Raw genomic sequence first — 23,088 nt, forward strand, 5'->3', positions numbered from 1 at the left:
TGACTTTTCACTTAAATAAACTAAAATCTCCTTTTTTCCTAGTGGACCTGCTTCTTAATATGTCCATCTCTCAAGATTTTAAGAGCTGCCATTTTCCCTCTGGAAATAATAACTTCTTGCTTGGTTGCCTCAATATTTTGATCTCTCTTAAACCCTGTGATAGGAGACTTTTCTGATTTCAGGTTACATACACTGCTGTAGGAGTTAAAGTATCCATCACTATTTTCCACAGAATTTTAAGGTCAAAGATCATGACTGAGATAATTACCCTGTGGCACACCTTTTAAATTCAGGTTTATGTTTGGCTCTGGACTTCCCTAGCTGCTACATGGCTCCAGGTTTTTATTTAATGATCGCCATGTAGCCAATATGCTTTCATTAAGTACCAGCTATGTTCTGGGATATAGAAGCCAGATTCGAATGGCTACGACCCTTTGTTAGGGCCCAGCTCAAAATGTGGAACTTCAAATATTAACTTACCTCAGCTCCTAGACCATTTGCCTTAATCTGTTACAAATACTAGATTGTTTTTAAAATAGCAGTATCATTTTGTTGATTCATATTATTTGTATGCCCAGATTCCTCCGCGCTTGTATCTAGTCAGTTGCTTCCATCATGTAATTTATTATTTGTATGTTATGTTTATTTAATGTTCATGTAAAATTTAGATGTTCTTTGATATGTATGCATGTCATTTAGTTTGCTCTTAAAAATAGTGATACTGGTTTTAGTTTATTTTTACTTAGTCAATATAAGCCAACAGTCTGTCTTCCAAGTGGTAATACGGGATCAGAGTTTCTGAGATTTATGTTACAACCCTTGGAAGAATTCCTTTTGATGAAGCGTGGATTTATTATATGGAATTTTTGCATTTTTATAATGTATGCCATAATATCCCTTTTAGTTTTTTACACATTACGATGTTTTATCTTCTGTTCTAGACCTGGAAATGCATGAATGCCTTAAACTTGCAAGGCAATACATCCTTCTCCCTTTTCTGTTGTTTATACTGAAAAGTCTATAATTCACATCTAGCTTTTGAATCTCTATGCCATCATTCCATTTATATTATTAGTTACTTTAAAATTTTAGCTATTTTTTAAGTTTTTCCAACTCTATAGGAAGATTCGTTCTATATCCAATTGATAAACCAAGTACCATAATCAATAATAATCTGTATAAATACTTGAGAAGTTAAATGGTGTTAGAAGTTTGGGTTTGAATTTTTTTTATTGTGTTTAAAATACACATAAAATTTTAATTGTTTTTCAAGTGTACAGTTCAGTAATACTAATACATGCACATTGTTTTGCAACCATCACCACTCTCCTCTCCAGAACTTTTCCATCATTCCCAACAGAATCTCTATTCATTAACCATTAACTAACTTCCCATTCCTCCTTGGTTTTAGTCCCTCGTAACCACTGTTCTACTTTCTGTCTCTGAATTTGACTATTCTAGGTACCCCTTATAAGTGGACTCATAATATTTGTCCTTTGGTGTCTGACTTCTTCCCACTTAACATAATGTTTTCAGGGTTCATCCCTGTTATTGCATGTACCAGAGTTTCGTTTTTTAAGGCTGAATATATTCTATCGTTTTTATGCACCGCATTTTGTTGATTCTTTCATCAGTCAGTGGACATTTGGATTGCTTTCACATTTTAACACTTGTGCATTGGGGGCAGAGAGGAGACCCAGGCCTCTCCAGGCCCCTTGTCAGCTGGGCACTAGCTGTCCATTTTTTTAAATTGAGTTTTATTTTTTTTTGTTATTGAGTTGTAGTTCTTATGTTTTCTGGATCATTAACCCCTTATCAGATTTATGAGTTGCAAATATCCTCTCATTCTGGGGGGTTACCTTTCACTCTGTTGATAATATCCTCTGATGCACAAAAATTTTAAATTTTGATGAAGCCAAATTTATTTTTTCTTCTGTTGCCTGCGCTTTTAGTCTTCACGTGTTTTAAAGGAGGAAGAATAATTTTGATGAAGCATATGTATTACTAAAGAGAGGCAGACCGGGGTGGATATGGTGTACACTGGTTAGAGTCGAGGGATGAAGAGAAGACCGTCTTGACTAGAGTAGATAGGGGGTCACTGTGCACTCACATGGATGGTATAGCTGGTGTGGGTTGGGTCAGATTTATGAATCCTGTGCTGAGGTGGTTTGGGTCTGATTTACAAACATCTGGTGACTTTGGGACTGACAGAGGGAACAATTTGCAAACTTAGGTCCAAAAGAACATGCATGCTGCTGTGTAAGGTCTACTGAGAAGTTCAGGGAATAAAGAAAGCCTAGTAGAACTGCGTGCACTGTGATTAGCCGGAAGAAAGGCTGTGGTCAGGACAATTAAAGCACTACCTTCTGAGAACCTAAAGGAAATATCTGGATGTAACTTGCTCTCATGTTTGCAATGTGTAGTAATGTTTTTTCTTCTGCTTATTTTTCAAGTGACCTCATTTGGGACAGTTACGACCTCCATTTTTATTCTTTCATCCAGCCTTTTGGGGATGGGTTCTTCAGTGGCACAAAAGAACTGGAGAGACACCCGAGAAAAATAGATTGGATTCTGAGTTCTAATTCCAGATGTTATTCCCTCTTGTCTAACTTTTATAAGCCCGTTCATAATTCTGTATTAGATTATTTCAGAACATTTCTCTGGAGTCAGATTCAGACACTTCTATTCCAGATGCATTGTCTTCCCCAAAATGTAATGCCTGACCCCAAAGGTCAGTGTCCGTGTACTTTTAGTGATGGCTTATAGTTGACACAGAGCATGCTTACAACAACAGTTCTATCAGTGTTCTTTCTGCTCGCAGGTGGTCCTAATAGTGTTGTGACTGGAAGGCACTTGAAGGGTTTTTGAAAACAGGTTTTTAAGGAGTTAGAAAAAATTGTTCTTAAAAGATCATTATGAAGAAGTTACATTCACCAAAACAGCTTAGTGAAGATTATTTCAGAATATATGAACAATTATTCACTTGCTTTGACAGCTTTGAGCAACAGGATATTTCTGTAGGTGTTTTCAAGTTGGGAATCATATTTGATCATGCCTCATCAACTTAGCTTTTCTAGAGGTGTGATTCGATGCATCTGCTTATGCTCAAATGACATGTTTTTTCCTCTTGTTTTTGTTATTTCCCCCCATATAATTCCTAATACAATATATTTCTCAATTTTTAGGCTATAAAAGTGTTTGAATATAGGTAAATAGAATATTTTGGTAATCTAAGTTACAAATGGATGGTTTTCCTCCACTAGATTTACAAAATATAGTAACTTACTGCAGGTAAATAGATAGTACTTGACAGTAGCTCATTTTAGTTTCCTAGAACTTTTAAGTTGATTAAACTATCACCCCCCCGCCCCAAAATATTAGTATCTTTTCAAAGTAGTTGATCATAAGTATGGAAAATGTTTTTGTTGGTAGGTACAAACTAAAATCATTATTTGCTAGTTTATATGTATTCTTAAAATATCCTAGAAGATACCTCCATTTTGTAAAAATAGAGTACCAAGCAGTATAAAACCTAGAATTAGAACCCAAACCTAATCATCTGAAAGTTTATAATATAGTTTCATGTACTAGGACACATCACATTCTAAGACAAGCAGATGTTTGAATGATATTTATGACGCGTTTGGGGGATATAAGCTGTGTCAAAGGCTTTGCTTCAAATGTAGACACTGTATCCATTAGAAAAGGAGGTTTGCGTCTTCAGAGGAGACTGTTGGCATTAATATTTTTGGGATGTTCCCTAGCATTAGGAAGACTGGAAGCAAGTATGTCATCCAGATTACTGGCATGTCCACAGGTAAGAACATGTTCTCTACCACCTCTTACTTTTGAACCATTATGCTTTAGTTCTTAGATACTAGAAATTTAAAAAGTTTTCAGTTTAATAGTGTTATGAAAGGAATGCTGAATGGGAGACGACAAGGAGGCATGGCATTTCCGCTCATAAAGTAACGAGAGTAATACATAAATACATATCGTCATTCATTCTTCCAGACACAGGTAGTGGCTATTTATGCAAAGCTCTGTTAGAGTTATGGGAGATGAGACCCTGTGACTATATTGTGGAAATTGTTGTTAAGTCAGGGAGTTGAGACATGGACTCGAATTAAGATACAGAAAATAAAATAGTAAAATATTGGAAGAAAAAATGAGATAAAATGTTCGGGGGTTAGAGAAATGAGAAGTCACTTGGTAGGTGCTAATTAGCAAATAAGCATGATATTAACTAATAAGGCTGGAGAAAGTTTTGTTCATTTGTAAATTACAGCTGCTGGGTAGCATCACAAGGTATAAATCCATCACTACGTAGGCCTAATATTTTAGATTTGTTGACTTAGTTGTCTGCCACTAAGAAATTGCATATCCTTTTATATCAAATATAAATGTGGTTTTCTTATAATGAAGTCTTTTGAATATGAGCAACTTTATTGATAATGGTTTATATTAGAACTAGAGGGCCAATGCACAAAATTTGTGCAAGGGGCTTGGCCCTCAGCCCTGGCTGCCTCAGCCAGCCCTCGCAGCCCCAGCTTCGTCTGGAAGGTCGTCCGGCTGTTCGGTCTAATTAGCATATTAGCTCTTTTTTATATAGGATAGCCAACATTGAAACATAAAGTTTTCTCAGTGGCCTTTCTTGTTTACTGCATTTAACTTGCCAATAAGTTTACAGTTTTTTACTACAAATTATTTTTCTACTTTACATAGCAGGATATCCATTATCTCAAGCAGTACAGGTAGAATTTCCTTCTAGGATTGTTAATTGTGTGGATTTTTGCAAGTTTATGTAGTAATAGCTTGTATCATAGCAAAGTATCAGAAAACTGGGATATCTAAGTTTGTTTTTTTCTGAGGTGGAGGGAGGGAGAAGGGAAAGACAGGACTGCTCCCAGGAGCTAAGGATTTTTTTTAGTATATGTTTAATTGGAGATTTTTTAAAGCTTAAATCATTAAGTTATTACCAAATTTTCTCCTTTCTCATTAAAATTGTTTTCCAGCTCCACTTAAAGAAAATTGTGTTGTTTTTTACTTAGAAAAGTATTAAATGACAGATATTTTTAGGAGCATATATTTTTCATTGGCTTCTAGTATTATATTACAAAGCTGCCCAATAGTGAAGGTGCTTTAAGTCATATATTTTATGGCTAAAGCCTCAGTTCAAAGAACTTGGTGAAATCATTAAAATTCTTAAAAAATATAATTAATAAAAGTGTGTCTACAAAAAAAGTGATACATAAAATTCAGTAGGTGCAATAGGATAACATTTAAAAACAAACCTTTCTCTGTCCTCTAGTCTCCAGTTCTCCTCAGAGGCTACTGATTTCAGCTTGTGCCTCTTTCTGGAGATTACCTAGACACGCACAAGCATACATGTACTATGTAGTTTTTGCTATTCATATATAAGTTATGGCATTCTATAAACACGATTTCACACTTCTTTCAGGGAATACTGTGTATTTTAGCAATCATTACATGTAAGTACAAAAATATGTGCACCTTAACTTCTGATGAGCATTTATGTGTAAAGTATTACATATGTCTCCTTTTTCCCCCTGAACATTTATATTTTGACCAAGCCTTTTCTGTTACAAGGAAGATTGTGATATATTCTTATACAAACACTGCTTGTGTTTTATCCTCTTAAGAAATTGCTTTATAGTCAGTGAATAGGTTACATTTATGTAAGATTTTCTACATCTTACACATTTCTAAAATGTAGGACTTTTTTACATAAATGATGTAGGTGTACTTTTTCATTTAAAAGTTAAATAGTAGTATGCTTATTGTACAATTCTTTTCATAAGTTGGATTTCTGTGTACGTCAAACTTGCTTAAAAGCTGACACAGGCCGAAACCAGTTTGGCTCAGTGGATAGAGCGTCGGCCTGCGGACTGAAGGGTCCCGGGTTCGATTCCGGTCAAGGGCATGTACCTTGGTTGCGGGCATATCCCCAGTGGGAGATGTGCAGGAGGCAGCTGATCGATGTTTCTCTCTCATCGATGTTTCTAACTATCTTTCTCCCTTCCTCTCTGTAAAAAATCAATAAAATATATTAAAAAAAAAAAAAAGCTGACACAGCTATAGCGGTCAGAATGTTTCATTTTTGAGAGCCCAAGTGAAAAAGTTCTGCCAGTAACTAATATTCTGATTTCTGCAAATTCTATAACCGAAAACATTTTTAAAAAGAAGCAAATCAATATAGGAGGATTTCCTAAGTGTACTGTGGTAGCTTTATTTTTTATGTTTGGGATCAGATACCTATTTATTTTGGCTTAAATTTATTAAGCACTATTGCTTACATTCTTTTTTTTCTTTTTTCTTGAATTTATTAAGGTGACACTGGTTAACAAAATTATACAGGTTTCAGGTGCACAGTTCTATGACACCTCATCTTTACACTGTATTGTGTGTTCACCACCCCAAGTCAAATTTCCTTCCATCACCATTTATCCTCCCTAACTTTGGTAGCTTTTCAGTTTTTAATTTACTTTACCACCATTTCCTCAGTGATTAGAGTTTTCGTTTGCCTGTTTTTGTTAAAATGGCAAAAGACAAACCCAGACCGTTACTCAACATGCTAATACATAATGTAAGACACCACCATGCCACCAAACGACAGCAGAAATATTTAGAAAAAAATGATTCTGCCTGTTTTCGATGATTTTTAAGGAAGTAGATCAATTTGAGTTTTTTTTTAACATAACATCTTTTAAGTTACAATGAATATACATCATCCCCTTTTAAAATATGTTTTTATTGATTTCAGACAGGAAGGGAGAGGGAGAGAAACATCAATGATGAGAGAGAATCATTGATCGGCTGCCTCCTGCACTCTCCCTACTGGGGATCAAGCCTGCAATCCAGGCATGTACCCTGACCGGGAATCGAATTGTGACCTCCTGGTTTATGGGTTGATGCTCCACCACTGAGCCACACGGGCTGAATATATGCATCATCTTTTAACTCAATGTAGTACTGTAATTCTTCCTGAAGTTAAAGTGCCCTTTGATTTCAGGGCTTTCTTTTGTGTCTGTAAACTAGCTCTTGTATTTAACTTTGGCTAAGTTCTCAAATGATTTTCTTGGGCCACAAATAGCCTAGATTTGTTTCAGAAGTTCTAATGCAATCTCATGTTAATCGGAAGAAACATCCATTTCAGTGGTGTACAGTTTCCCTCTCCCCTTCCCAAGATTCACACTGAACCCGAAGCTGATATGTGAGAGGCTCAGAATTCACCATCCTCTGGTGCCCTTTCAGCCGCACAGTGCCCCTCTGTTTCTGCAGTTTTTCTAGAAAAGCTCAGATACTGTCAGTCAAGCTATGTACCCTGGCTCCCCTCAGCGAGGGTACAAGGATCTTGCCCACATTCTCCTGCTGCTGCAGCACACGTTTTTGTTGTTTTACCAAAGATCCTGAGCTCTAGGTTTTATCAGTTAGAGCACATTCGATGCGTAGCCTGTCTGATGGGCATTCAGAGAGAGTTTTGGGTAGAAGTGAGGCAGCATAATGTACAGGTAATGGCGTGGGTTTGGAGTCCCACATTGGGGTTCAAAAGGCCCAGCCACTCTATCCGTGTGACCTGGGGAAGCCACTCAGCCATTTGGAACCTAAATTTCCTTGTCTCTAAAGTGAGAGTAACAATTGTGATCTTGTGAGCACTGATTGTAATAAAATACATGAAATACTTTGTTTACAGCTTGGCATATTAAAGGTTTTAATAAATAGTAACTCTGTCATTTGTTTTTCATAATATTTTTGTACATCTGTCAGAATTATGGATACTCATGTTTGTACCCAAGTCCTTTGGATTCCATTTTTAATGTCTTCTGTTTGCCTTTTAGAGATTTTACTTGTGACTCGTGGAAGGTCTTGCTCTGCATATGTTGTTAGAGTGCGTGCCAGGCCTTGTGTTAAGTGTGGGGTCTGTCCAGAGCAGTAAACAGTTCACAGTTTATGCCCCGTAGACATAATCTGTGTTTGTGTTATGGGTAAATGGGGTTCCCTTCTCAACCTGTTACTATGGGAGTGCTCCAAGGCCCAGGCCTACACTTGGCTCTCTTAGTGATCTTCTCCGGTGTTCCTTCCATCTGTGAGTCTCGGTCAGACTTGGCCGCTGAACTTTGGGCTTGTATCTACCTGAGATTTCCACTTTGATATCTAATAGGCTTCTCATACTTACTATGTCAAACCAAACTCAAGAATTCTACCCCTCACAGCTTGCTCATGCATCAGCCAATGAATGGCAAGTCCATTTTTTCAGTGAATCAGGCCAAAAATTTGTTTATATTATTCTTATTTTCCTCTGCTAACCCACATCCAACCCAACCATAAACTGTTGGCCCGACATTCAAAATATACAATATATCCAGAATATGGCCACTTATTTCATCCTCCTCCACAGCGGTCACCCTCCCATGAGAGCCTTCTGCTGGGTTTTCTTGATTTCTGATTTGCTTCCTACAGTCTGAGTGCCTTAAAAAGATCCACCTGATCCCATCACTTCAAAAATCCCTCCAGGTTTCCCTGCAAGAGCAATGGCCTTGTCCTTCTCGAATGGCCATGCAGAGCCGAACAGTCTGGCCGGTTGCTGGGGCCTCATCTGCCGTTTCCCCTTCTTGAAGCTGGTGGCTTCCTGGTTCGTTCGTTAGCCAGGGCTCCTGTTCCCTCAGCTGGGATGCCTCTTCCCCCAGATACTTTCATGCCAACTGCAGGATTCCACAGTCCATGAGACCCCTCCCTTACTGCCCTGTTTAAAAGTGTACCTTGCCCAGTATCTTCTGCCCAGTTGCTTTCATTATTTTTCTCTATAGCTGATCATTAACATATTTTGCCTATTTATGTGGTTTATTACCTGTCTCCTCACACTAGAAAGCAAGCTCCATGAAGGTAGGAGTTTTGCTGTTTTGTGCAGTATGTGCTCAGTGCTAGAGCCACCAATGCCTGGCACATGGTAGATAGTATTGTTAAATGAATGGGATGGGTGGGTTCCAGGATCTCAGAAGGAAGGCACCTAGTCTTGCTGGATGGCTCCAGGGAGACTTCCTGGAGGAGGTGATCCCTAGACCAAGTCTTTCAGGACGAGTTGTTCTTGTCAGGGGGCAAAGATAGGAAGACTCTCCAGACGGAAGGAACTATCTATGTAAACACATCCAGGCACACAAAGACCTAGCGTAGTGGACCTGCCAGTCTATACTGAAGAAATATAAAGTTTGAGATTCAGAAGAGGGTACAGTGAAACTCCAGGAAATCATGTGGGGAAGCAGGTGTGGATGGATTGACCTTTCCTTGGACACTTTTAGTTTGGAATGTTGATGGTGTCGATGAAATTCCCCCTCCCCCTCCTCCCCGGGACCATGTGAGGAAATGGCTGAATACAGAACCTTGGTGAGCACCACCATGTGTGTCCCTCCAGAGCAAGAGGGGTGATCTGGTCCAGGAGAGGATGGCGAGGACCACAGCAAGGAGGACTGAATTACTGGACAGAGAGGTGGCTAGCCTGTGCGACCCCCCCCGCCCCCAGTGCCAGGAAACAGGGGTCTAATACAGTATTTAAAATGTGCCCAGGTTTTAGCAACATTGAAAAGAGCACTTTCTTGGTATTAGAATAGTTTTTACTTAGCTTAACTGCAGTGTTTTCTGCAAGTGTTTCCCACAAACCTGTGCAAAGAACAGGAAAATGCTCTTTCTAGGGGTGTCCTCTGTCTGAAGCTGGCACTCCAGCATGAACCCCACCCCTCACCCCTGCTCAAGTCTCTGCGATTATACCTACGAAATAAAAATGCCCTCATATTTGCCTTCTAGGGATGCACTGTGAGGCACTTGCATGATTTAATCCATTCAAATAATTTTACCCATTCACTAACCATTAAGTGCCTAAAGTTAGGTCCTGAGGATTCATAGGTAATTTTTAAAAGCAGTCATAGTGTAGAGGAGGAAACAGGAGAGTTAAGTGTGACAAGGCAATCAAGAGCCTGCACATGAAGGTCAGGGGAGCCGCTGACACCTCTGAGGCTATTGTAATTGTCAGCATTCACCTCAGGAACAAGTGTCATTTCCCCAGCTTGTTGCAGGGCTGAGGGACATGTAGGTGTCTGTGCAGCACTGACCTCAGTGCTAGTTTGCACAGGCACTCCAGGAAAAATCACACTTTGGGAGTAATTTCCAACACCAGGACCCAGGGCATCAGCTCTGTGAGCCGAGGCTGACAGAGTCAGACTAGAGTCAGCTCCAGTGCCGAGTGGGCAGGCGAGGAGTGGTAGGACTGCCCTGGGCTGTGGTCGGGAAAACCCACTGTTAGCGTGGGCTAATTCTAGAGATCTCAGGCCAGGAAAATGCATGTCATGAATGTTCTGGGGCTGCTGAAAAGCTTTTGGTGGGGGGAGTCCTTTCACTTATTCATCCAAATATTTCAGTGCCTCAGATCTGCCAGGTGCTCAGTAAGTCCTAGTGATTGAGAATATAACAGCAACTAAGATTTCCTCCTTATCCCAATGGGCTTAGTGACCTATAGGAAAGCAAAATAAAAGTTTAAAATTGTATTAGACCAAATCGTGAAATTGCCAATATTGAACCATCTTTGACCTGTAAAACAGCAAATTCACATCAAGTTGATATGAAAGAAACAAGGGACTGAGTTGGGGAAAATACAGGAATGGTAATTTGGGGTGGGAAGACCACAAAAAGTCTGTGAGAAGGTGGCATATGAGTGGAAGAAGAGAAGGCTAGGTCCTCTTCTTTATTTTTAAAATATATTTTTATTGATTTCAGAGACGAAGGGAGAGGGAGAGAGAGAAACATCAATGATGAGAGAGAATGATTGATCGGCTGCCTCCTCCACGCCCCACACTGGGGATCGAGTCCACAATCCGGGCATGTGCCCTTGACCAGAATTGTACCTGAGACCCTTCAGTCCACAGGCCGACGCTCTATCCACTGAGAAAACCAGCTAGGGCCTCCTCTTTTATTTAAATCACAATGGTAATGCAGTGCCAGGGGCCATGGCCGCCCTGGGCCTGTGGGCCTGCAGCCGGGCCTCACGTCTGTCTGGACGGCCCAGCTCCTCAGGCACAGTTGCTGCACCTTTTGATTTCCCAAGATAAGCCAAACATGGCTTTAAAAAAAAGCATTTAAAGAATAATGCTTTAGATATTTAAGTTGAAATGTAGTTTTATCTGAAATCTCCCAAATTTTATGTTTTAAAATTTTATTTACTAGAGGCCGAGTGTACGAAAATTTGTGCACTCGGAGGAGAGGGTCCCTCAGCCTGGCTTGCACCCTCTCACAGTCTGAGACCCCTCAGGGGATGTCCACCTGCTGGCTTCGGCCCACTCCCCTGAGGATTGGGCCTAAGCTGGCAGTCAGACATCCCTCTGGCAGCCTGGGATCCCTTGGGTGATGTGTGACTGATGGCTTAGGCCCACTCCACGGGAAGCGGGCCTAAGCTGCAGTTGGATATCCTTAGTGCTATTGAGGAGGCGGGAGAGGCTCCCACCACCGTGGCTGCACTCACAGCTGTCAGCCCGGCTTGTGGCTGAGCAGCACTCCCCCTGTGGGAGCGCACTGACCACCAGGGGGTCCCTTGGGGGTTGTGTGACTGATGGCTTAGGCCCACTCCCCACGGGAAGCGGGCCTAAGCTGTAGTTGGATATCCTTAGCGCTATCGAGGAGGCAGGAGAGGCTCCCGCCACTGCAGCTGCACTCACAGCTGTCAGCCCGGCTTGTGGCTGAGTGGAGCCCCCGCCAAGCAACAGCTCCTGTGTTGAGCATCTGCCCCCTGGTGGTCAGTGTGCATCAGCAACCAGTTGTTACTGGTCATTCCGCTGTTAGGGTCAATTTGCATATTACCCTTTTATGATATAAGATTCATTTATTTAAAAAATGTTTTGCAAGCCAAACAATGTAGCTGCTTGCCAGGAACGGCCCACTCGACATCAATTTGCAATTTTCACTTGAAAGCATTCCGGGTAGAGGGAACAGCGTGTGCAAAGACTATAGGCAAGAGAGGGCTTGACTTGTTCAGGGAACAGAAAAGAGGGCAGTATGTCCAGAGCTGAGTGAACCCATAGGAGAGGGTGTTTGAGTGAGGTTGGAAAGGAGCCAGACCCCAGGAGCTCACCGCAGTACAGGGGCAGAAGTGCAGGATAGAAGTACAAGTGTAGTGGGTGCTCCACTCGACCAGCGTGTACCCAGGACGACAGAGCTGCGTCTGCCTGGAGGAAGGGGTACCTTTTCCTAAGCCACACAAAGATGCCATGAATGCTGCAGGTCTCCCTGTATTTTCCCATTTTATGGTTCAGTAAGCGCCCCAAAGGCAACCGTAGTGACCGAGCCTGCATCTGGCTTTGGTTTTCTTGGAATTGGAGGCCCATATCCTTTGACCACAAAACACTAACTACCTTTCCAAATGAGGTCTGAGTCCATGACAGTGCCCTTTGGAGGGTGCTCGTCTGTGTCACTCAAAGGGATTGCACCCATTAATTTAGAGCCCCAAAAAGGACTTTAAATATTAAGTTGCATATAGAGTAACAGCTGGAGACTCAACCCCAGCACACTGAAGCCCAGACTACAACTATGTTGTGTGGGGCTAGTGACACCAACCTGTTAAGGGTTAATGCCTCATTTTCAAGGAAAGGTGAGTGTAGCTTAAAGATGTACAGTTGAAATATCTGAATTACTCTCCTGAGAGAGCATCCTTTTCTTCTTATGGAGTGTGAAAGCCCTCAAAATCAAAACAGTCTCTGCTCAGGGATCTTAGAAATCTAGAAGAAGATGGAATTCAAGAAGTAAAGGTGGATATGGATAAAAATGGGATTTTTTGGCCACCCAATAGGTGTTGAATAAAACATTTCAGGAATTCAGTGAGCAGGTCTTTAGTGACGTGATATGAACTTGGCTTGGAAATGTTCAAGAGGCCAAGGATCAGAGGGAGCAAGCCTTTAGGGCAGTGATGGCGAACCTATGACACCTCTGACACGCGAACTCATTTTTTTGGTTGATTTTTCTTGGTTAAATGGCATTAAAATATATAAAATAAATATCAAAAATGTAAGTCTTTGTTTTACTATGGTTGCAAATATCAAAAAATTTCTATATGTGACACGGCACCAGAGTTAAGTTAGGGTTTTTCCAAATGCTGACACGTCGAGCTCAAAAGGATCACCATCACTGCTTTGGGGCATCAGGGGAAGGAGGACGGTGGCCGCAGTGTGAGGCCTGGGAAAGAAGTCCGCGTGCAGCACGGAGAGAGCTTGCAGTTTAAATGAAGCACCCGAGGGTGGGGGTGGGAGGAGGCTGAGTTAGCTTTCAGCACTAAATGTGTAGAGCTCTTCATGAAGACCCACCGCCAGTTCAAGTATTAGAATATTTGAAGAGAGAAAGCATAATTAATAACACTTCCCCGATGCTCTATGTAGGGTTATTTAATTTACTTTGTAGATAAAAATGGATCTGATTTAATTATTTTTATTATTTTTTAAGCTGATGGATATTTTTATCTGTAGAATTAAAATGAAAATTGCATTTTAAAAATAAAAATCAATATGCCTATATTTTGCTTTTAGATTGATAGAGTCATAATCAAATTAAAGCAGAAGTTGGTGCCAAAACCGGTTTGGCTCAGTGGATGGAGCGTCGGCCTGCGGACTGAAAGGTTCATGCCTATATTTTGCTTTTAGATTGATAGAGTCATAATCAAATTAAAGCAGAAGTTGGCAAACCTTTTCTGTAAAGGTGCAGCTATTAAATGTTTTCAACATCGTAGGCCAAATTGTCTGTTGCAACTACACACTTTGCTGTTTCAGTACAAAAGCAGCTATGGGCATATGTAATGAATGCCGCTGGCTGCCTGCCAGTTAGACAATTTACAGACACTGAAATCTGCATTGTAATTAATTTTCACCGGTTATAAAATATTTATCTTTGGATTAAATTTAAAAAATTATGGTCTCACCCAGCCAGCGTGGCTCAGTGATTGAGCATCAACCTATGAACCAGGAGGTCACGTTTCAATTCCCAGTCAGGGCACATGCCTGGGTTGCTGGCTTGATCCCCAGTGTGGGGAGTGCAGGAGGCAGCTGATCAATGATTCTCTCTCATCATTGATATTTCTATCTCTCGCTTCCTCTCTGAAATCAATAAAAAAAAAATACAGTCTCTACAAAAACAGGTGGGGAGCAAATTTGGTCCATGAGCTACAGTTGCCGACCCTGCATTAGAGATATTATAAAACAGTCAGGTTTTTCCCAAGGCCATGGGCTGCTTTTCTCAGCTGTCCATAGTTCTGATCAGGGTGGAGGGGAGGAGTGTCTTGTTTTGTTGGAATGAAGAGGTTTCCTTACACATTAGAAAAACTTCCAAGGTGGAGGTGGAAGAGGGCATAGAGAGGATGAATGGTGATGGAGAAAGAAATAAACAAAGCAGCCCGGCCTCAGTGGCTCAGTGGTTGAGGAGATCACGTTTCAATTCCCAGTCAGGGCACATCCCCAGGTTGCAGGCTCGATCCGCAGTAGGGGGCGTGCAAGAAGCAGCTGATCAATGATTCTCACTATTGATGTCTCTATCTCTCCCTCTCTGAAGTAAAAAAATATGTATTTAAAAAAACACACAAAAAACTTCCAGTAGTGATTCTCAAACTGGCTTGCATCTGGATCACCTGAGAGTTTGCTAAAATGCAGATTAAGGGCCCGCACCCCGAGTTTCTGGTTCAGTACATCCACGTGGGGCCCAAGCACTTGCATTTTAAGCAGGTGAGGCAGCTGCTGTTCTGGGCCAGCACTTTGAGAGCCGCCGGTTTAGAGCTGCGGGTGCCCAGCACTGTGGGAACAACAGGTGGCCCTACAGTAACTATTGGCTTTGCTGCCTCGATGATTTCTGTGAGAATCCGAAATTCTAATAGTTCGCGACCAAAGGTAATTTGGACCAAATGTATAACTTCCCCATCTATTGTAATATTTTTCTGCCATCAATTTCTGTTTTAAACACCTAAGAACTAGAGATTGTTTTACAACAATGTTGGGGAAAGATGTGTACCTAGGAGAATTATAAATAAAGGGATATATATTATTATGTATAGTATATATTATGAAAACATGTAATTATATATGTAATAGGTACCTTGTATCAGTTTTTATTTTTTAATGTTTTTATTGGTTTCAGAGAGAGGGAGAGAGGGTTAGAAACATCAATGATGAGAGAGAATCATTGATTGGCTGCCTCCTGCACACTCCCTTCTGGGAATGGAGCCTGAAACCTGGCACATGCCCTAACCAGAAATCAAACCTTGAACCTATGACTTCTTGTTCATGGGTCTACACTGAATCACTGAGCCACACGGGCCTGGCTGATTTAATATTTTGACATTTGAATTTTTACAGCTATTTCCTTTCTTGCTGTGCCTTCTCTTTTCACATTTTTTATTATGGGTAAAAGTTTTAAATTTTATTGTAGCTTAATTTAGAAAATTTTGCCCTTGTGATTTGGGGAGGGTTTTTTTTATGGGTATCTTGTTTAGAAAATTCCCTTCTTTGAGGTCATGAAGACGTCTCCTATATTTTCTTCTAAAAGTATTGAGTTTTAAAAAATTTCTTTAAAAGTTTCATTGTTCTTACTCTTGAGTCTTTAGTCCAGCTAGAAATAACTTTTGTTTATGGTGTGAAGTGTGAATCCATTGTTTTCTATCTGGATGACTAGTGTCTTAATACTTTGGCAGTCCATCCCTCCCCCACTGATGGCATTGCCATTTCTTTCCTGTGTCAAGGGAGCACATGTTCCATGGCCAAGTTGTCTACCCCTGTGTCCATACCCTTCTGTCTTAGTTCCTGTATCCTTAGCTTTCTGTGAGCCCTAATGACCGATAGAGCTTTCTTTAAAAGTCTCTCCAGCTTGTTTCGATAATAACTCCACGTTAGTTTGGGCTCTTTGTTCTTCTACATAAATTTTAGAATTCCTACATTGTATGAGAAAAAAAGACTTTTGGTTTGAGATGTATTAATAGACTAATTTGGGAGGAAGTTACATCTGTTTAATATTAAATATTCCTGGTCATGAATATGTTAATTTTCTCTACTTATTGATGTCTCCCTTAATGCCTTTCAGTAAAGTTTAACATTTTCCATTAAGGTAATAATATTTTTTGTTAGGTTTTTTATTAAGCATCTCATTCTTTACTATCTTTTAAGAGTTACATTTCAAAACTCCTGGTGGCTGGCGTGTAGAAATGAAATAGATTTTTGTTTGCTTAAATTCAGGAACCTTGCTAAACTCTTATTGTTTCTAAGCATTTGTGAAGTCTTTTGGGCTTTCTACAAGAATAGTCATCTCCTGCAAATAATGACAGTTGTCAGTCTTCCGCAATCCATAGACCATTGGCTTCTTTTCCTTATCTTTTCGAATTGACAGAAACATTCAGTGCAATGTTTGCAATGTTCGACATAAGTGGCCTCTCCTTTCTGATTTAAGAGGAATGCTTCTAACATTTCCAACATTAGCCACTACGTTTGCTGTGGGTGTTCTGTACCTGCCCTTTATCGGGTTAATGAAACGTCCTGTTATATACATTTGCCTGTTCTGGTGGAGGTTTTTTGTTTTGTTTCATTTGTGAGTTGTGTGTGTTTTTTTTTTAAATAAAAAGGTTTAAAATTTGTCAAATGTAACGTCTTGTGTATAGTGAGATCATGTGTATGTGCCTTTTGTTTGTAACTTATTGGATCAGATAAGTAGATTTTCTACTATTAAACCAAGTTGGCGGGCCTGGGCTCACCTGATGTAGGATCTAACCTGTGGCTTGGTGCTCCTCCAATCCTGAGCCGCTGTGCTGAGAATATGCTGCTCACCTGATTCCTGTGTATCTCCCCCTCACTCCCCTTCAAGGGCTGTCTTCAACCAAGTAGTTTTAGTCTCGTGGCGCCATCTGGTGGCAAACTTTGGAAATTTCTGACTTGATGTTCACCTCCTTCTCAAGGAAATGGAGTTTCCTGGGTTATCACTGTATTCTATTTTCTTTCTGGTACCTTACGTTTATCACCTCACTCTCCTTTCTCTTGATCTCCATGTAAGTCATTCACATGTCCTTCCTTTGCTCTTTCTCCCTTCGTTCCTCAGTTATGAACATAAATCAACCTCAGTTACAGTTAATCATGGTGACTAAGGAAAAATACAGTAATACCTTTTTAAATGACATTTGATAAGATGAAGTGCCAGCTCTGATAACCTTCCAAGTCCTCAAAATACTTCAAAGTCCCTTTAAAATGTTCTTAAATTTCCAGCACTACTTAGTCATCTAATTAATTTTGCCCAGTATAACATTAAGCCAAAGTATCAAAGAAAAATTATAATAGTGTTAATATGTTTCATTGTTTCTATCTTCCTTTATTACTGGCCCGGACAAATTTGCATTTCACTGCAAAGACTCAGTTTTTCATTATGGGTGACACTGCCGGGAAACCGAACTGCCCTCTATAGCATGGTTTCCATGGGCAACAGCCCACCGCAGGCGCTCTTGTGACACATAACTGATTTATAAGATAGAAATCGCCAGTCGCTGACTTTCTGCTTGTTGAACCCTCAGCATGAAAATACTGTGAGCAATGCTCTTCCCACTCAGAGGGCTGGCCTTGGCTCCCCGTGGCTGGGGTAGCGGTTGCTTTGTGGAGTTAACGGTGACTGTCCTGGGGTCTCAGGGCTGTATCTGAGAATGGCTGGTGAGTCAGCTGGAGAAGACAGACCAGAGAAAGGAGGGCTGACCCTGATCTCCTGAGCCGACCTGGCTGCAGGAGAGGTTGCTTTTATTGTTTGTTTGTCTTCCGCCACACCAGGCTTTTAGTTGGCAGGTGGAGGGTAGGGAGCATTTGCTTATTCCAGGATAGCAACTGTTGACTTCAAAGCAGGCCCCACAGAGTATCTTGGGTCCGTAAGTCTGATCGGTGTTTAAAAGACATTTTTAAAGGGCCCGCTAACCAAGAGAACTGCAGATAACATATACGCTCACTCTCAAGCAGTATTCTAATACTTACAAAGCTTTGATGTGTATGGCTTTGAGATCCATTACTCTTGTGAAACGGAATAGTTTATGTAGAGTTGCTACAATTGTTAGAATGCTAACGTCTATTTAAAAGGAAGGTTTAATGTTACTTTTATTTTTATATTGTAATAATGGGAGATTCAATAGTGGATTGGAAAAAAGATTAAGAAGGAGATTATATTGGCAATTTGGTTACCAAGAGGCCCTCCCCAATCCAGGGTGACCCGTCCTCCTGGCATTCCGTACTACTTGGCTTCCTTCTGTGTTCTTTTGCTAAATGCTTTCTAACCTCTTGATGTCTCTTTTGAAAGGTGGGGACCCAAACTGTATGCATTCTTCCAGATCCGTTCTTGCCAAAACAGCATAAAGCAAATGTAACAGGAAGAAGGCTCCCTCCTTCACGAGGTAAGTGCGAGTAGCAGCTGCGGCCAGGGCCAGCCCACCTTCCCATTAGACCTGCCACATCTGTTTACCGCCAAGATGCTAGGACTCCACAGTATCGGAATTCTCAGTCAAAGGACCTGACTCAGAGCAACGCTACCATTACAGCATCTAATTCCACCCCTTCCAGATCTTTCTCAATTACTTTTATCTCTTGGGCTCTTTGCCAGTCAAAAACATCTTCTTCCAATTTAATAATTTTGAGGTCAGATAGTTTATCTTACTATTATTTTTGTTGTTGTTAATTCTCACCTGAGGATATTTTTCCCAGTGATTTTTAGAGAATGTAAGGGAAGAAGGGAGGAAGAGAGAGAGAGAGAGAGAGAGAGAGAGAGAGAGAGAGAGACTTCAATGTGAAAGAGACATATCGATTGGTTGCCTCCCACACATGCCCCAACCAGGGCCAGGAATCAAACCTACGAATGAACCTTCCATGCGCAGGCCAGTGCTCTAACCACTGAGAAACACAGGCTAGGGCCAGATAGTTTATTCAACTGAGATTTTACTTATAATCCTGGTGAAGTGCTGCCTGATTGCACCCGCTGCTTTAGACTGTTCTCTTACCGGTGTGAAGGAACACCCTTGATGGGGAGTATTATGGTGCGAGCTCACACATAGGCCACTTGTGTGCTGCTGTTGGTTTTTCTCTTAAGAAAATATTTAGATATACTTAAAAATGAAGGGCCACACATATATATTGAGTAGACGAATTCCAGAACTGCTTCACAAGCCAGGTTACTATTATGCATTGATCTCAATTTGGAAGTGTTTAAAAATCATTGATCAACGTGATTACCATGACAGGAGCTTGTTTTACAATTCATTAACTTCTTTGACAGACACTGTGTTGGCTCATCCCTTTCTAAATAAAACCACAGCGATGCAGTTTATCTAGGAGATCTTGAATGGTTCTTTTGAGTTCCTTCAGCTTGCTGATTCAGCCCCCCCATGGTTTGTGATTGGTAAAATCCCCCAAATTAAAATTTGCCTGATGTCTTGCAGTTTTTCCTCACTGACTTTTATCCGATAATGGTTTTGCTTTCTAGAGCAAAGACTTCAAGTGAGTTTGACTCCATCCTGTTGCTGTCAGAAGTAGGAAAGTAAATTTTCTGAATGACTCACCGGAAAAGTCAAGATCAAATGACAGAGATTTGGAGTTATCCAGAGATGAATTTATCAAAGGATCACAGAGTTGGCACAGAGTGGGCAGCCTCAGAAGTGCTGGGCCCCTCCCTCCACAAGTGATCATAATGTCACTGACCCAAGAGAAAGGACAGGGACTTCTCAGTGATTTTCTGGTCCTTCTCCTCCAGATTTTGGGCTTTCTCCATCAAACTCTCATCCTGCCTTTTTGTGGCCTGTGGGATTGTGGTGATGAGAAATCAGGGGGCCATCTAAAGGCACAGACAAGCTAGAGCTGGTGGTTTCTCCAGCGACAGGATGCCCTGTAGCCTCGGGTACCAGGCTCTGCAGCCTGGTGTATTCAGACCCACAGGCTTCTTGCTCGCAACCTGCAGGCCTTGTCCTTTCTCTGAGCGCGAGGCTGACTTCAGCTCAGGAGGTTGTTAGATCTGAAGACACTCTCTCCTGGACCCCGGGGCTGGGGAGTGGCCTGATGAGGGTAAGATGGAGCTGGTGTAAATTCAGTGAGCTCACCCCCTGGGCACACATACCCCCTGGGCTGTTCTGTGACATCTCTTGTGATTTACATCATAAAGGTTTATATGACTGACGTGAAAGGAAGTGTGTTTATACCGGGATCTCATATCCACATCCAGATTCTGGACCTGCAGGTTGCAAGATCCAAGTTAGGTTCCCTTTGAAACCAAACATCATGCTAGCCTGGCTGAGCTCAGAGGGCAGAGTCTCTGGCCCACCCTGGTTTGGGAGCAATCTGTAAGTCATGGTGTTGCACCCATTCGCCTTCGTAATTCCACAGTGAACGCTAACAGCTACTTATGACCTGTGGAGAGGTTTTCGGGGTCTCATGCCCATTTCAACCCTATTATGGTAATATTTGTCTCATTGTCTTCTTTCTTAACTTTCCTGTTCCCTTTCGATGTCTTCCTGCAGGTCCCTGGCATCTGACATATGGCGAGCTTTGGGATACAGACTTACCAAGACATGCCTGATGTTCTGAATGTGAATACCCCCCACCCAAAGCCAGAATCTCAGCTGGATGGGCACGTGTCCTGAAACCAGGGCTCTTACAGAGGGTTCTCTCCACATCTCAGTTTACTGTTGGTTTCCCTTTCTTGTTTTCCTCTCTCTCTCCACACCCCTCTCAGCTGCCTTTCCTAGGGACACAGCTTGGAAAGATGGGCCGGGACTGGAGGACTCTGCATTGCTCCCGGCAGCCCCGAGCCAGCGTCTACTGCATCCCATCTCCAAAGCACCGTGCCCCAGGCACGCCAGAAGGCACCAGCTTTTGAGAGCCCACTTTTTCTCTGCATGACTAGCTTGTAAGGAGAGAGAGAGAGAGAGAGAAAATTTCCAAGAATTTTCCACTTTTTCAACAGCTCTGATTACTTGCTGCCATCTGTGAAATCTGGAGACACTGATGCAACATTCCTCTTCCTGTCTGGGCTGTTTGTATAATTGTATATAAATGTAGCAATAAATCTATTCTAACATCAGCCGGGCACTACTTTCCACTCGATTCTGCATGGTGATGGCACGCGTGCATATCGCGTTCTCAAGGCACTGCCCTATTGCCCCATCTCAGGTTCTCACCTTCTCTGATTTCACAAAGTGTTAGTTTGAGTTGGCCCGGGTGTGGAGAAAGAAGGTTGGGGAGTCTGGTGGCAGAACTGGGACACGAAGCAGCATGATTAATTCACTAGGTGGCACTATCCCTGGCACTCCGAGGTGGCTTGAATGTCCGGGACTGAAGCTCAGAGGATTGGGTGACAGTCTGAGACATGAGTCAGCTATTTTTGTAATCACTCTTACATCCTCCAAGAATGCATTGCACGGCCATTATGTGGCCAGTGCTTACCTGCTGGGCACAAGGATACCCATTAAAGACTTTCAGAGAAACTACAGAGATGGATAATTCAATATCACATTGGCAGATTTTGTGTAGTTTCTCTGAAAGTCTTTAAGGGGTATCTTTGTGCCCAGCAGGTAAGCACCTGCCACATAATGGCCCCACAATGCATTCTTGAAGGATGTAAGAGTGATTACAAAACTAGCTGACTCATGTCACAATGTGGTACTGAATTTTCCATCTGAACCTGATGTTTTCCAAGAATACTGAGTCTGGCTGTTTTAGAAACTGTCCTCCTACAGGGGACACATAAGCCAATAACCTTTCGTTTGGCAGAACTAACGTTGTTTGTTTAATATTAAAGACTGTTGGTTCCCAACGTAGTCTCATAATTTATTTGAAGTCTTTGGTTAGCAGGCACTGCTATCACTTAAAAAACCCTTTGTTGTGGTTTCTTATCAAATGCTGTCTCTCAGGTCTCTCCTCCTCCTGCCAAAGGCCTGGGAGCACCGTGGAGCCAGAGGCGTGTGCTAGGGCAGGGCTCGGAGGCAGCACTTGCAACACTACCTTTTATGTATTAAAACATACAGACCGGAAGCACTTGACGAAGTCACCTGGTTGAGCCCTTAGGGCCACTGATCAGATAACTATCTGAAAGATGCATCATGCCAGGTCTAGTCTCACTTTCACCTTTTAATAGACCCGCGGCTCAGGCTCCAAAGATAAAGTGGCACAGTGTGGGCTGCTGCCTTCCACAGCAAACGCCCATGGGACACACCCTCCTCTACACAGATGTTTCTGGCAGAACTGGTGCCACAGGGAGAAATCATTTTAAAAGATACATGACAGCCCTGGCTGGTTTGGCTCAGTGGATAGAGCCTCGGCCTGAGGACCAAAGGGTCCCAGGTTCGATTCCAGTCAAGGGCACATGCCCGGGTTGCGGGCTCAATCCCTGGTGGGGAGCGTGCAGAAGGCAGCAGATCAATGATTCTCTCTCATCATTGATGTTTCTCTCTCTCCCTCTCCCTTCCTCTCTGAAATCAATAAAAATATATTTAAAATAAAAAATAAAAGAAGAGACATGACAAAGAATCAGTTGCTTCTGGTGATAGTGTGATACAAGATGAGCCCACTGTGGGTAGTGCTGTTCAGTGGGGCCTTGACTTACGAGTTTAATTCGTTCCGAGACTTAAATTACTCTGTCAACTCAAAGCAAAAAATTGGCCAGAGACAGGTGGCATCTCAAAAAACTCGTTAGTCGGGACACTCGTAAGTCAAGGCCCCACTGTATCAGCAACGGTTCATGAGCTTGTCTGCGGAGCTGAGGGTGTGCAACCTGTGGCCTTAAACCTGGATGTAGGCTGTGGTTCTGCCACTAATTAGAGGTTAAACCAGGACACATCACTCCCGCTCTCCCGGCCTCTGATTCGTTGGCTGGAACACAAAGCGTTTGGACTCAATGATTTCTAAGGTTCTTGTTCCTTGAGTCTCTCCGGTGGGAAAGGGGAGGGAGAGGCATACTTTTTAACGCTAAAAAGCAAGGTCACAGGATGGCCAACATGGGCAACAGAGAGGCAGGACACCGGTGTGAAGGCCACTGATTTTCAGGTACCAAGATGCATGA

The 23,088-nt window shown here is 41.9% G+C and overlaps 1 protein-coding gene across 1 annotated transcript in view; it reads left to right on the forward strand.

The window, feature by feature from the left end:
• The window catches only part of RDX (radixin), a 76,887-nt gene extending 55,776 nt beyond the window's left edge, over window positions 1-21,111 (forward strand). The window contains exons 13-14 of the mRNA XM_015562063.1: window positions 18,346-18,439; window positions 20,549-21,111. Coding sequence (XP_015417549.1) covers window positions 18,346-18,412 — 67 coding nt within the window. The 3' untranslated portion in view covers window positions 18,413-18,439; window positions 20,549-21,111. The remainder of the gene's footprint in view (window positions 1-18,345; window positions 18,440-20,548) is intronic.
• The last annotated feature ends 1,977 nt before the right edge of the window (window positions 21,112-23,088 follow it).

This window comes from Myotis davidii, unplaced genomic scaffold, assembly GCF_000327345.1.
Source record: "Myotis davidii unplaced genomic scaffold, ASM32734v1 scaffold137, whole genome shotgun sequence".
NCBI lineage: Eukaryota > Metazoa > Chordata > Mammalia > Chiroptera > Vespertilionidae > Myotis > Myotis davidii.